This window comes from Salmo trutta, chromosome 8 (assembly GCF_901001165.1).
Source record: "Salmo trutta chromosome 8, fSalTru1.1, whole genome shotgun sequence".
NCBI lineage: Eukaryota > Metazoa > Chordata > Actinopteri > Salmoniformes > Salmonidae > Salmo > Salmo trutta.
In genome coordinates, this window is record NC_042964.1 from 2,713,304 (window position 1) to 2,725,956 (window position 12,653).

A 12,653-nucleotide genomic window follows, 5' to 3' on the forward strand; every position below is an offset into this window, starting at 1 on the left:
GCTTCCCAATAAAGCAATGAAAACAAGCAAGCATCCCAGAAAAGTGCTCAAAACAGCTCACATTAACATACGTAGCTTAATAAAGAAAAGGTTCATGAAATGAATAACTTGCTAGTAACAGATGACATTCATATTCTGACTATCTCTGAAACTCACCTAGACAATACTTTTGTCCTCCATCTTGGAAGAAGACAGCGTTGTGGAGGTGGTCCTAGTCTGCTGGGTCAGTCATGGCCAGTTCGTTCTATCACGGCTCAGGCTAAGACCCAGGTGCAGACACAGGAGGTGGATATTTACGAATCTCAGGTATTTATTATAACACAGGGGGCTGGCAAACGGCAGGGTCGAGTGCAGGCAGAGGTTCGTAATCCAGGTCATAGGTAGGGAGGTACAGAATTTCAGGCAGGCTCAGAGTCAGGACAAGCAGAAAGGTAAGAACCGGGAAGACTACAAGCAAAACATGAGAACAGGAAAACGGGAAACACGCTGGTACGACCTGACAAGACAAGATGAACTGGCAACAGAAAACGCAGGTAAAAATACACAGGACATTTTTAAAGGTTTCTTTGCAGAGGGGACACAGGCAGAGCTTAGCACTGTCCCGGTACCGACCTGGAGCAGAAGAGAGAAGAGAATAGAATATAATGAAATATAATTGTGTGTGTGTGTGTGCGTGTGCGTGTGTGTGTGTGTGTGTGTGTGTGTGTGTGTGTGTGTGAGTGAGTATATTTCCCCCAACAGTGGGGCAATGTTGGCCCAACGTTAGGAAAAGGTTATGTGAATGTGGTGTGGTCATAGACCCTCAGGAAACGAAATTGGCAAATAAATATTTTTCATAACTTTGATTACCTGCAAGGCCAGGTAAGTTGCTCAGGTGTTGTGAGAAGGTTACTCAGGTAAGTTCCTCCTGAGTTGTGTCTCCTCTAAGTTGATTCTTCTTGGCTAGGTCACACTAGTCCAAGTGGCAGGTCCTTCTCACACACAAATCAACATGGAACAGTCTCTCTCTCTGTTCAGGTATATGGAAGCAGTCTCTCTCTCTCTCTCTCTCTCTCTCTCTGTTCAGGTATATGGAAGCAGTCTCTCTGTTCAGGTATATGGAAGCAGTCTCTCTCTCTCTCTCTCTTTCTCTCTTTTCAGGTATATGGAAGCAGTCTCTCTCTCTCTGTTCAGGTATATGGAAGCAGTCTCTCTCTCTCTCTGTTCAGGTATATGGAAGCAGTCTCTCTCTCTCTCTGTTCAGGTATATGGAAGCAGTCTCTCTCTCTCCTGTCTGTATGTGTGTTTCAAGTTTCATGTTTTAATGTTTACACGTGCACAAGTACAGTGAAATGCTTTGCTCTAACCAAAACAATGGAGTAATCAATATCAATGTAGTGCTAAAAATAGCATAAGGTAGAACAAAAACACACAATAAATAGGAAATAAGAAGAACACGAGAAAGTAAGAATCTATACACAGGATTAGTTTCACTCAGGGGCGAAAATCTGACATCAACTTTGGAGGGGACAATTACATTAAATTTTCTCAAGAGCAATTCCTGAGGGGGACACCAAAAGTAGTGCTGTAACACATAGCCTACGTTGTAATATGTTAAATGTATATTGAGGAACCATAATTACTACTACTGGATAATTGATAGGTACAGTAGTTAACAGAAGGGTTGTCCCAACTTGTTCAAATGTTTAAATCATCATAATACTACTACTAATAATAGTTATAGCAGTGTTCCTTATCAGTCCAGTATGTCTGCAGGTATTTGTATTTACAACCAGCCAGAAAGGCCAGTAGGTGGCAATGGTACTGTACACTGTATGTGTGCAGTTTTCGTAAATACAATGAACATGGTGTGATCTCGTCTAAAATAATCTCCATTGAGTAACATCACAAAGTTGTTCTCCGTATTGAATTGACCTTTTTAATTTGACTTTTTCTGATACATTTATAAAGTCATTAAATATGTGCCACTGGCCTGAGTCTACTACAATAGCTTTACAAGAACAAAAAGCTAAAAATAAGTACAGTTCTAAAAGCAAAATAACTACTTCAATGAATAACCCAAATAAATCAACCAAAATATCCTTCAGTCTGTGTCTCAACTCTTCAAACAGCAGCTATGGACAAGTATGTCACACAAAGTATGACATTTTAAATAAAATAACATGAAATAAATAATTAGTAAGTGTACTGTCATGTACTAAAGCCTCCTGAGGATCTCTGCTGCCTCTCCACTGCTGCTACAGGGGTATTTGTTATGAAAGAGAGGGATCTGCACTGAAAGAGAATCTATGTACATTACAGACAACTACGCCGTTCAGTCTCTCTTGGCCCATGCTAGCCCGTAGCCAAGTCTAACCTGCGGAGTGCACTGAAACTCCTCTCAGCCTCACATGAAGACACTGGCACCACAAACAAAATTCTGATCAGCACCTCAACTTGGTCAAACAACCCCCGCACCTCCACTGGAAGCCTCCTGAGGACCTCTGCTGCCTCTCCACTGCTGCTACAGGGGTATTTGTTGTGAAAGAGAGGGATCTGCACTGAAAGAGAATCTATGTTCAGCTCTGGGTACTGATCTAGAGACTCATCCAACTCCCCTGTGAGAAGCGCTCTTTCCAACTTTTGCAGGACGTTTAGACTGTCCTGGTAAAAAAGGTCGCCAAACTGAACCTCCACACCATCCAACACTTTAAAAAATTCTGCCCTATAGTGATCCACTGCTTTGCCAGCAAATCGTCTTGAGTGTGTCTCAATGGATTCAATAGAGTCAATCAATGTTGTTGCTTTCTCATACAGTGCAAGGTAGCTTTCGTCATTTCTCTTGCCCCTAAGAGATGACCGCACACACTCGACTGCAGCCTGCATACCAGAGACAGTCTGAGTTTTAGACATTCAAGCTCTCCAAGAACAGCAGAGGCAAGTGTGAGGCCCAACACAGTCTTGCCTTTGCTGAAGTGCTCGAATAAGCCACTGGCAGTTGAAGCTGTCTTGGATGCAGTTTTTGCCATCTCCTCTAGGCTGCTTAGTACCCGCTCATACTGCCCTAGCACAGCTCTAATAGCAGTATTCCGCACAGTCCACCTCGTTGGACATAGGGGTTTCAGGGTGGTCAGATTTGTATCTTTGGACGTGGCAATTGATTCAAACATGCTCTTAAACTTTCCTGACTGGCCATAGAGGACACCTAACTGATGGACCCAAGAAAGGGAATCCCGGATCAGTGGGGAGGCTGTGCAGCCAGCCTGTGTAATCAGATTTACACAGTGTGCTCCACAATGCACATAGAGGGCTAATGGCTGCTGCATCCTCACAATTGCCTGTGCTCCTGTGTATTTTCCTGCCATGTTTAGAGTCACCATCGTAGCTCTGCCCACGTAAGCCAGACACGGGCAAATTGAGCCTCAACAACACATCAGTTGCCACTTTCGCAATACCCACGCCTGTTGTCTCCGACACCCTGTATAGCCCAATAAACTCCGCGTGAGGGACAAGGCCATGGTCAACATAACGCAGGCAGACACTCTCCTGTTCAGCACCAGAGACATCTTGAGTACCATCAACAATTACTGAAAATTGTACAATCGGAAGAGACCTAATCTCAGCTGCAATGCCTTGAATGACTGTATTGGCCATGATGTTCAGAATTTCATTCTGTACTCCTAACTACCGGTACCCAAAACTACACAATTAATCAAAACAGCAATACCATTGCCTTAAACAAATCTTAGTTCAGTCACCAGTTTAAGTTGAGAGTGGGGGTATCTATGGCATTTTCCAATTATGTCCCTATTTTACAAGTTAAAAAAAATTAGAACCTTTCATAATGTTGCCAAACAAAGACTCAAACTTACCTGAGACTCCCTGTCTCTGCCAGTCTGTCCCTGCATATCTGTCCCCAACTCTGCTGTCTGTGTGCCATCTGTTGCCTGCTCTGCCTAATGACATCAATGTGAAACATTTCTATTAGCATTTCACTTCTTTCTTATGAACATTTTATCAACTAGTCTTTGAGATATTAGGCTACTAGAGTTCTTACTATGCGTTATGGTGTATTGAAAAATACTCTGATGTCCGTCTTTTATTTTTCTGCCATTTTTCTACCTGGCTGGCTGGCACAGTGTGTAGGTTATTTACAGTAGGAGATGGGCTTCATCTTCAATCATTCTATATGGGCTTCGATCTAAAAGGTAGCTAGCAAATGTGAAACGGATTAAAATGACAAGAGTTGACAGCTGTATGAGTTCACCATTTACACAACATATGCTGCAACCTTTTGTAATTTTAATAGTTTGTTTCATATTGGCTGGCTTCCAACAATAGCTGAATTTGCAAAGCTAGCGAGCACCAATTCAGTTTCAGTGGTGTTTGCTATAATCTTTGCTACCCGGGTTAAATAAAGGTGAAATAAAATAAATAAATAAAAGTTCCCTTGCGACAATTTAGCTTTTGCAACGAGACCATTAAATATATTTAAGACAATGGTAGATGAGAGTGAAGTTCTGTTCAGTTTGGACTTCAGTTTATCGCTAACCTTATCACAGGGACTTTGAAGCACTAACTTACATCATCTGCATGCTGATTCCATCTTTGACGACGCCACATAAATGGAATAGGTACTAGCTAGCTTAATAGTTAATATTTGCGCGCTAGCTCTGCATATTCAGCTAGTGTGTGTGTGCGCGATTGACTGGATGAACCTCACGGCAGTTACGTGCAAACTAAGGAACTGGCAGTGGATTAAACCATTGTGAGGCAAAGGGCGGGGGGGGTCGCAATCTTTTGAAACTTAAAAACGCGCTATTAAGTGTCTATAATCAGCACAATTGCTTTCATTGCATATTATTAATATTATTTAAATTACATAGTTATATTTCAGTGATATATTGGGGGGGACAAATCATATTTTTCCCAGGATGGGGGGGTCCTAAGATTAAGAATTGTTGACTTGCATAAAGCTGGAAAGGGTTACAAAAGTATCTCTAAAAGCCTTGATGTTCATCAGTCCACGGTAAGACAAATTGTCTATGAATGGAGAAAGTTCAGCAATGTTGCTACTCTCCCTAGGAGTGGCCATCCTGCAAAAATGACTGCAAGAGCACAGCGCAGAATGCTCAATGAGGTTAAGAAGAATCCTAGAGTGTCAGCTAAAGACTTAAAGAAATCTCTGGAACATGCTAACATCTCTGGTGACAAGTCTACGATACGTAAAACACTAAACAAGAATGGTGTTCATGGGACACCACAGAAGAAGCCACTGCTATCCAAAAAAAACATTGCTGCATGTCTGAAATTTGGAAAAGTGCACCTGGATGTTCCACAGTGCTACTGACGGAATATTTTGTGAACATATGAAACTACAGTTGAGTTGTTTGGAAGGAACACACAACACTACAGCTGAAGTCGGAAGTTTACATACACTTAGGTTGGAGTCATTAAAACTCGTTTTTCAACCACTCCACAAATTTCTTGTTAACAAACTATAGTTTTGGCAAGTCGGTTAGGACATCTTCTTTGGGCATGACACAAGTCATTTTTCCAACAATTGTTTACATACAGATTATTTCACTGTGTCACGATTCCAATGGGTCAGAAGTTTACATACACTAAGTTGACTCTGCCTTTAAACAGCTTGGAAAATTCCAGAAAATGATGTCATGGCTTTAGAAGCTTCTGATAGGCTAATTGACATCATTTGAGTCAATTGGAGGTGTACCTGTGGATGTATTTCAAGGCCTACCTTCAACCTCAGTGCCTCTTTGCTTGACATCATGGGAAAATCAAAAGAAATCAGCCAAGACCTCAGAAAAGAAATTGCAGACCTCCACAAGTTTGGTTCATCCTTGGGAGCAATTTTCAAACACCTGAAGGTACCACGTTCATCTGTACAAACAATAGTACGCAAGTATAAACACTATAGGAGCACACAGCCGTCATACCGCTCAGGAAGGAAACGTGTTCTGTCTCCTAGAAATGAACATACTTTGGTGCGAAAAGTGAAAATCAATCCCAGAACAAAAGCAAAGGACCTTGTCAAGATGCTGGAGGAAACAGGTACAAAAGTATCTATATCCACAGTAAAACGAGACCTATATCGACATAACCTGAAAGGCCGCTCAGCAAGGAAGAAGCCACTGCTCCAAAACCGCCATTAAAAAAGCCAGATTACGGTTTGCAACTGCACATGGGGACAAAGATAGTACTTTTTGGAGAAATGTCCTCTCGTCTGATGAAACAAAAATAGAACTGTTTGGCCATAATGACCATCGTTATGTTTGGAGTAAAAATGGGTAAGCTTGCAAGCCGAAGAACACCATCCCAACCGTGAAGCACGGGGGTGGCAGCATCATGTTGTGGGGGTGCTTTGCTGCAGGAGGGACTGGTGCACTTCACAAAATAGATGGCATCACGAGGAAAGGAAAATTATGTGGATATATTGAAGCAACATCTCAAGATGTCAGTCAGGCAGTTAAAGCTTGGTCGCAAACGGGTCTTCCAAATTGACAGCAGCAAGGAGGCCTACAAAGCTGACTCAGTTACACCAGCTCTGTCAAGAGGAATGGGCCAACATTCACCAAACTTATTGTGGGAAGCTTGTGGTAGGCTACCTGAAACGTTTGACCCAAGTTAAACAATTTAAAGGCAATGCTACCAAATACTAATTGAGTGTATGTAAATGTCTGACACACTGGGAATGTGATGAACAAAATAAAAGCTGAAATAAATCATTATCTCTACTATTATTCTGACATTTCACATTCTTAAAATAAAGTGGTCATCCTAACTGACCTAAAACAGGGAATTTTTGCTAGGATTAAATGTCAGGAATTGTGAAAAACTGAGTTTAAATGTGTATGGCTAAGGTGTATGTGTGGAGAAAAAAGGCACAGTTCACCAACATCAAAACCTCATCTCAACTGTAAAGTATGGTGAGGGGAGCATCATGGTTTGGGACTGCTTGGACAGCTTGCTATCATCGATGGAAAAATGAATTCCCAAGACATTTTGCAGGACAATGTAAGGCTATCTGTCCGCCAATTGAAGCTCAACAGAAGTTGGGCGATGCAACAGGACGACGACCCAAAACACAGAAGTAAACCAACAACAGAATGGCTTCAACAGAAGAAAATACGCCTTCTGGAGTGGCCCAGTCAAGAGTCCTGACCTCAACCCGATTTGAGATGCTGTGACATGACGTCAAGAGAGCAGTTCACATCAGACATCCCAAGAATATTGCTGAACTGAAACAGTTTTGTAAAGAGGAACGGTTCAAAATTCCTCCTGACCGTTGTGCAGGTCTGATCCGCAACTACAGAAAACGTTCGGTTGAGGTTCTTGCAGCCAAAGGTGGGTCAACCAGTTATTAGGGTTCATATACTTTTCCCACACTACACGATAGTGTATCATTTTCTGTGTGTTATTAGTTTAAGCAGACTGTGTTAATCTATTTGTTGTGACCTAGATGAAGATCAAATCAAATTTTATGACCCAATTTATGCAGAAATCCAGGTAACTCCGAAGGGTTCACATACATTTTATGGCCAATGTAAATGCAAGGTGTCATCTCAGATAGTCCGTGTAGCCATTTTTGTTAACTATTTAGCTTATGGCTTGGGGATAGAAGCTGCTAGGAATCCTGTTAGTGTCAGACTTGATGCACCGGTACCGCTTACCATGCGGAAGCAGAGAGAACAGTCTATGGTACTGCTTACCGTACCAAAAATATGTGGACATGCCTTCAAATGATTGGATTCAGCTATTTCAGCCACACCTATTGCTGACAGGTGTGTGTAAAATCGAGCACACAGCCAAACAAAAACATTGGCAGTAGAATGGGCCGTACGGAAGAGCTCAGTGACTTTCGAAGTGTCACCCTCATAGGATGCCACCTTTCCAAGGAGTCAGTTCATCAAATTTCTGCCCTGCTAGAGCTGCCCCCGGTCAACTGTAAGTACTGTTATTGTGAAGTGGAAACGTCTAAGGGCAACAACAGCTCAGCCGCGAAGCGCGTAAAAATAATCTGTACTCGGTTGCAACACTCACAAACTGCCTTTGGAAGCGACGTCAGCACAAAAACTGTTTGTCGGGAGCTTCATGAAAGGGGTTTCCATGACTGAACAGCCGCACACAAGCCTAAGATCACCATGCGCAATGCCAAGCGTTGGCTGGAGTGGTGTAAAGCTTGCCGCCATTGGACTGGAGCAGTGGAAACACGTTCTCTGGAGTGATGAACCACGCTTTACCATCTGGCAGTCCGACGGACCCATCTGGGTTTGGTGGATGCCAGGAGAGCGCTACCTGCCCCAATGCATAGTGCCAACTGTAAAGTTTGGTGGAGGAGGAATAATGGTCTGGGGCTGTTTTTCATGGTTCGGGCTAGGCCCCTTAGTTCCATTGAAGGGAAATCTTAATGCTACAGCAGACAATGACATTCTAGACGATTCTGTCCTTCCAGCTTTGTAGCAAGAGTTTGGGAAAGGCCCTTTCCTGTTTCAGCATGACAATGGCCCCGTGCACAAAGCGAGGTCCATACAGAAATGGTTTGTGGAGATCGGTGTGGAAGAACTTGACTGGCCTGCACAGAGCCCTGACCTCAACCCCATCGAACACCTTTGGTACGAATTGGAACACTGACTGCGATCCAGGCCTAATTGCCCAACATCAGTGCCCGACCTCACTAATGCTCTTTGTGGTTGAGTCCCCGCAGCAATGTTCCAACATCTAGTGGAAAGCCTTCCCAGAAGAGTGGAGGCTGTTATATCAGCAAAGGGAGGGGGGCACCAACTCCATATTAATGCCGATGGTTTTGGAATGAGATGTTGGACGAGCAGGAGTGTATCTATACAATAAGTATGTATAGGTGGTGGGTCAATGGCTTGGTTTCCCCAGGGCCAGGTACTCTCACGCCTTTGATTTCAATTAGGTGTCTGAGTGCTAGAGCAAACATAAAATGTTTCACCCCTTTGTGTCTCCAGCGGCAGGATTGAGAACCCATTGCTGTAGATAAGGGGAGTTCGTCTGATGTGTTTTGTGTCTGTGTACAGACGTCTGCCTAAAAAGTCCTTACTTACACTGGATCATGGAGAGAGAGATATATATATATATATATATATATATGTGTGTGCATCCGGTTTATTCTTCAGTTACCAGTTGACCAGACGGAGAGTGTATGTGTGTGAGGTGGTCAGATAAAGAGAAACCAGCAGGTTTAAGCCATCTGGGAAAAGGACTACCATGGATAACAAAATCAAAACACCATCATCTTAATATATTTTTATGTACAGTACCAAACATTCATACGACACATATTTATATAATATTTAGGTAGTACATTAGGAGTTATTTGAGTGAGTGTCCAGTCTTGGACAGTCTCTAACATGGCTACCAGTTTGGTCTGTTGATGCTACAACTGGCTCTGCCACCTGTGACTGCTGTGGACTGGCTCCTCTCAGAGCCACCATGTCTGTCTGTTTCCTTCTTCTCTGGCCCACACTGCTGGCTCACAGAGCCACCATGTCTGTCTGTTTCCTTGTTCTCTGGCCCACACTGCTGGCTCACAGAGCCACCATGTCTGTCTGTTTCCTTGTTCTCTGGCCCACACTGCTGGCTCACAGAGCCACCATGTCTGTCTGTTTCCTTCTTCTCTGGCCCACACTGCTGGCTCTCTTCATCTGGTACACCACCTTAGCTGCCTCATCAGAGAGGGCCTGGGAGCAAACACAGGGAGCGGGGTCAGGTGAGTGTGTGTGGACTAGACATAAATTTACGGGAGTAGACTCAGAGCCCTGTAGGTCCTTGGTCTTGCTCTCGCCTTGGAGAAAGAGAGAGAGGGCGAGACAGAAAGAGCGATATGGGGGGAGAGAGAGAAAGATATTGGGGGACAGAAAGATATTACACAATACATTTAGCGCAGTGACACACTGAGGATATCCTGATGTGTGTAATAGGAGGTATTTCTATCCTGGGGCAAATGTCTCTCTTTCTTTCATTCTCTCTTTCTCTGTCAATGTCTTGAAAACTATCATTTTGCCTCAGGAAGTTTGATAATTCTGTGAAAGAGCAAGAGAGAGAGAGAGAGTGATAGAGAGACAGAGTTTGATTGAGTGATTTGATTGGTTGGTTGATCGATTGATTGTTTGATCGATTAAAGGTTCAATGCAGCCGTTTTTATCTCAATATAATTTCTGGGTACTGTGATTGTTTTAAAATTAAAATATAAACAAAAATAGCTTCTTAGCAAAAAGCAATTTCTCAACTAAGAATTTTGCTAGGACTGTCTGGAAGTGGAACACTGAAAACTAGCTGTTATTGGCAGAGCGGTTTGGAACTCTCTTTCTTATTGGTCTATTAAAGTGGAACTGACAGTATTTTAGCAACATTAAATCTGATTAAAATCTGTTAATTTACACCCCCTGGAAAAATATGACACAAAAAGCAAAATAATCTAACTGGAGAGCACTTAGATATGGTCATTTTCACGTTTTCTGAAATTCTTAGAATATTTGGGGATTACATATACTAAGACATATGTGAAAATTCTATAGCAATATAGAGTGGGAAAGCGATTCTATACCAATATAGAGTGGGAAAGCGATTCTATACCAATATAGAGTGGGAAAGCGATTCCATACCAATATAGACTGGGAAAGCGATTCTATAGTAATATTGACTGGGAAAGCGATTCTATACCAATATAGAGTGGGAAAGCGATTCCATACCAATATAGAGTGGGACAGCTATTCTATAGCAATATAGAGTGGGAAAGCGACTCTATACCAATATAGACTGGGGAAGTGATTCTATATCAATATAGAGTGGGAAAGCATCAATGCATTTGGACAATTAATTGATACTACAGTAAATAAAACCTAATAAAAACATATGTCTCATCTAGGACTGGAGTCTACGCAGACCGGTGCACCATAGCCAATCAGAGCTACAGTAGGCCTATATGCAAATAATGCCATTTGCCACATAGGCCTACCATCATTCACTATGAACTGGACTGTGTGTTTACAGGCAGTAGGGCCTGTCATCATTCACTTTGAACTGGACTGTGTGTTTACAGGCAGTAGAGCCTGTCATCATTCACTATGAACTGGACTGTGTGTTTACAGGCAGTAGGGCCTGTCATCATTCACTTTGAACTGGACTGTGTGTTTACAGGCAGTAGGACCTGTCATCATTCACTACGAACTGGACGGTGTGTTTACAGGAAGTAGCAACAGCATGACTTTAGATCATTAGAACACATTCGCTAAAAGCCACAAAATACACCTGAATGGATTTCTGCAAATAAGTAAATACCACGGGAGTCTTCTTACATTTAGGAACTTTGCAGTCCTGTTGATCAAACAACCATGAAAAGGTAGTCTCTCTCTCCCTCAGTTATACACATCAACAACAACAAGATCAACTACTAATGCTAGCCATAGCAAGATGAGCTAAAATCTAACGAAGGAACATTAAATAAAACCTCTCAAACTTTTTCAGTTAGTTGGCCGTCAAAATTGCACTGATAAACGATGGGGAATTATAGCCTACTCGTCCTTCTGCAGCTTGCCTGCCAATGCATGCTTGTCCCAACCAAGCACCCCAAGCTAACTGGCTAAAGTTGGCTAACTACTTCCAGACACAAATGAGAGAACACATCACTCTGACCATTTTACTCGCCGTAGCAGAGCTGGTTAGGATGTTTACATGTTATCCAGAGCGTTCGTGACTAACTATTACTTTTTTTTGTCTACGTTTACTGACACCGGTCATATCTAGCAGGTTGGTAAATGCATCAGTTATTCTGCACTCTGGCACACTCAGACGAGAGTGCTCTGAAATTGGAGTAGATAGCCAGAGTGAATTTGCTAAAGCAAGAGATATGCTAACTAAATAACAGTTGTTCAAGTTCTTGCATCTTTAGCTGTGTAAAGCCACTGAAAAATGATATGAAAAAAGTCACTCACATCATCCAATGGCATGACATGGCATCCTGCTAGCAGCTATCTAGCTAGCTAGCTATCTAGTTAACGTTGGGCTCCGTGTTTTTAGCCTCCTACACAAATAGATACGCTAGCCTATTAGCCACGTTAGGATTGACTTGTGACCATTGCCCTTGCTAGTTTGATTGTATTGACATTCCCAGCCTTAGTTACATTTGTCAGTTTTTTTACCCAGAATACTGAGTCATTGAAACTGAAACAGTGCATTCCTGAATGGAGGCAGCAAACAATGTACCAGGGTAGCTGTGACTTACAACCTGATAGCAATATGTTTTGGATGACCAAGAAAATGTATTGGTGAATTATATTAATCATGCATTGAACTGCATCCATCTATTCTGCCAACAATGCCGTAGTGTACGTCATGGAATGTTGAGTCAAATAGAACCAATTTTGTAAAAAGTTGGTTTTGTAGCATAAACTGGGAATGTGATATTTTTTACTGATATTATGATTGTCTGTTTCATATCTGTAAAGTAGTTAAAACGCTGTCAGTTCCACAAGGATCATATCACCTCCACCTTACCTGACACCCTAGACTCACTTGTATACCGCCCCAATAGAGCCACAGACGATGCAACTGCCATCGCACTGCACACTGCCCTATCCCATCTGGACAAGAGGAATACCTATGTAAGAATGCTGTTCATTGACTATAGC

General features: G+C 42.4%; 1 protein-coding gene across 4 annotated transcripts in view; it reads right to left on the bottom strand.

Moving 5' to 3' along the window:
* Positions 1–9,255: 9,255 nt before the first annotated feature.
* Positions 9,256–12,653, bottom strand: part of LOC115198054 (circularly permutated Ras protein 1) — a 32,585-nt gene continuing 29,187 nt past the window's right edge. For 2 of the 4 annotated variants that reach the window (XM_029759722.1, XM_029759719.1), the window contains 2 exons: positions 9,618–9,704; positions 9,256–9,563 (listed from right to left, as the gene is read on the bottom strand). In XM_029759722.1, coding sequence (XP_029615582.1) covers positions 9,665–9,704 — 40 coding nt within the window. In that variant the 3' untranslated portion in view covers positions 9,256–9,563; positions 9,618–9,664. Of the gene's footprint in view, positions 9,705–12,653 lie in introns of all 4 variants that reach the window. The other 2 variants (XM_029759720.1, XM_029759723.1) reach the window with 1 other exon arrangement.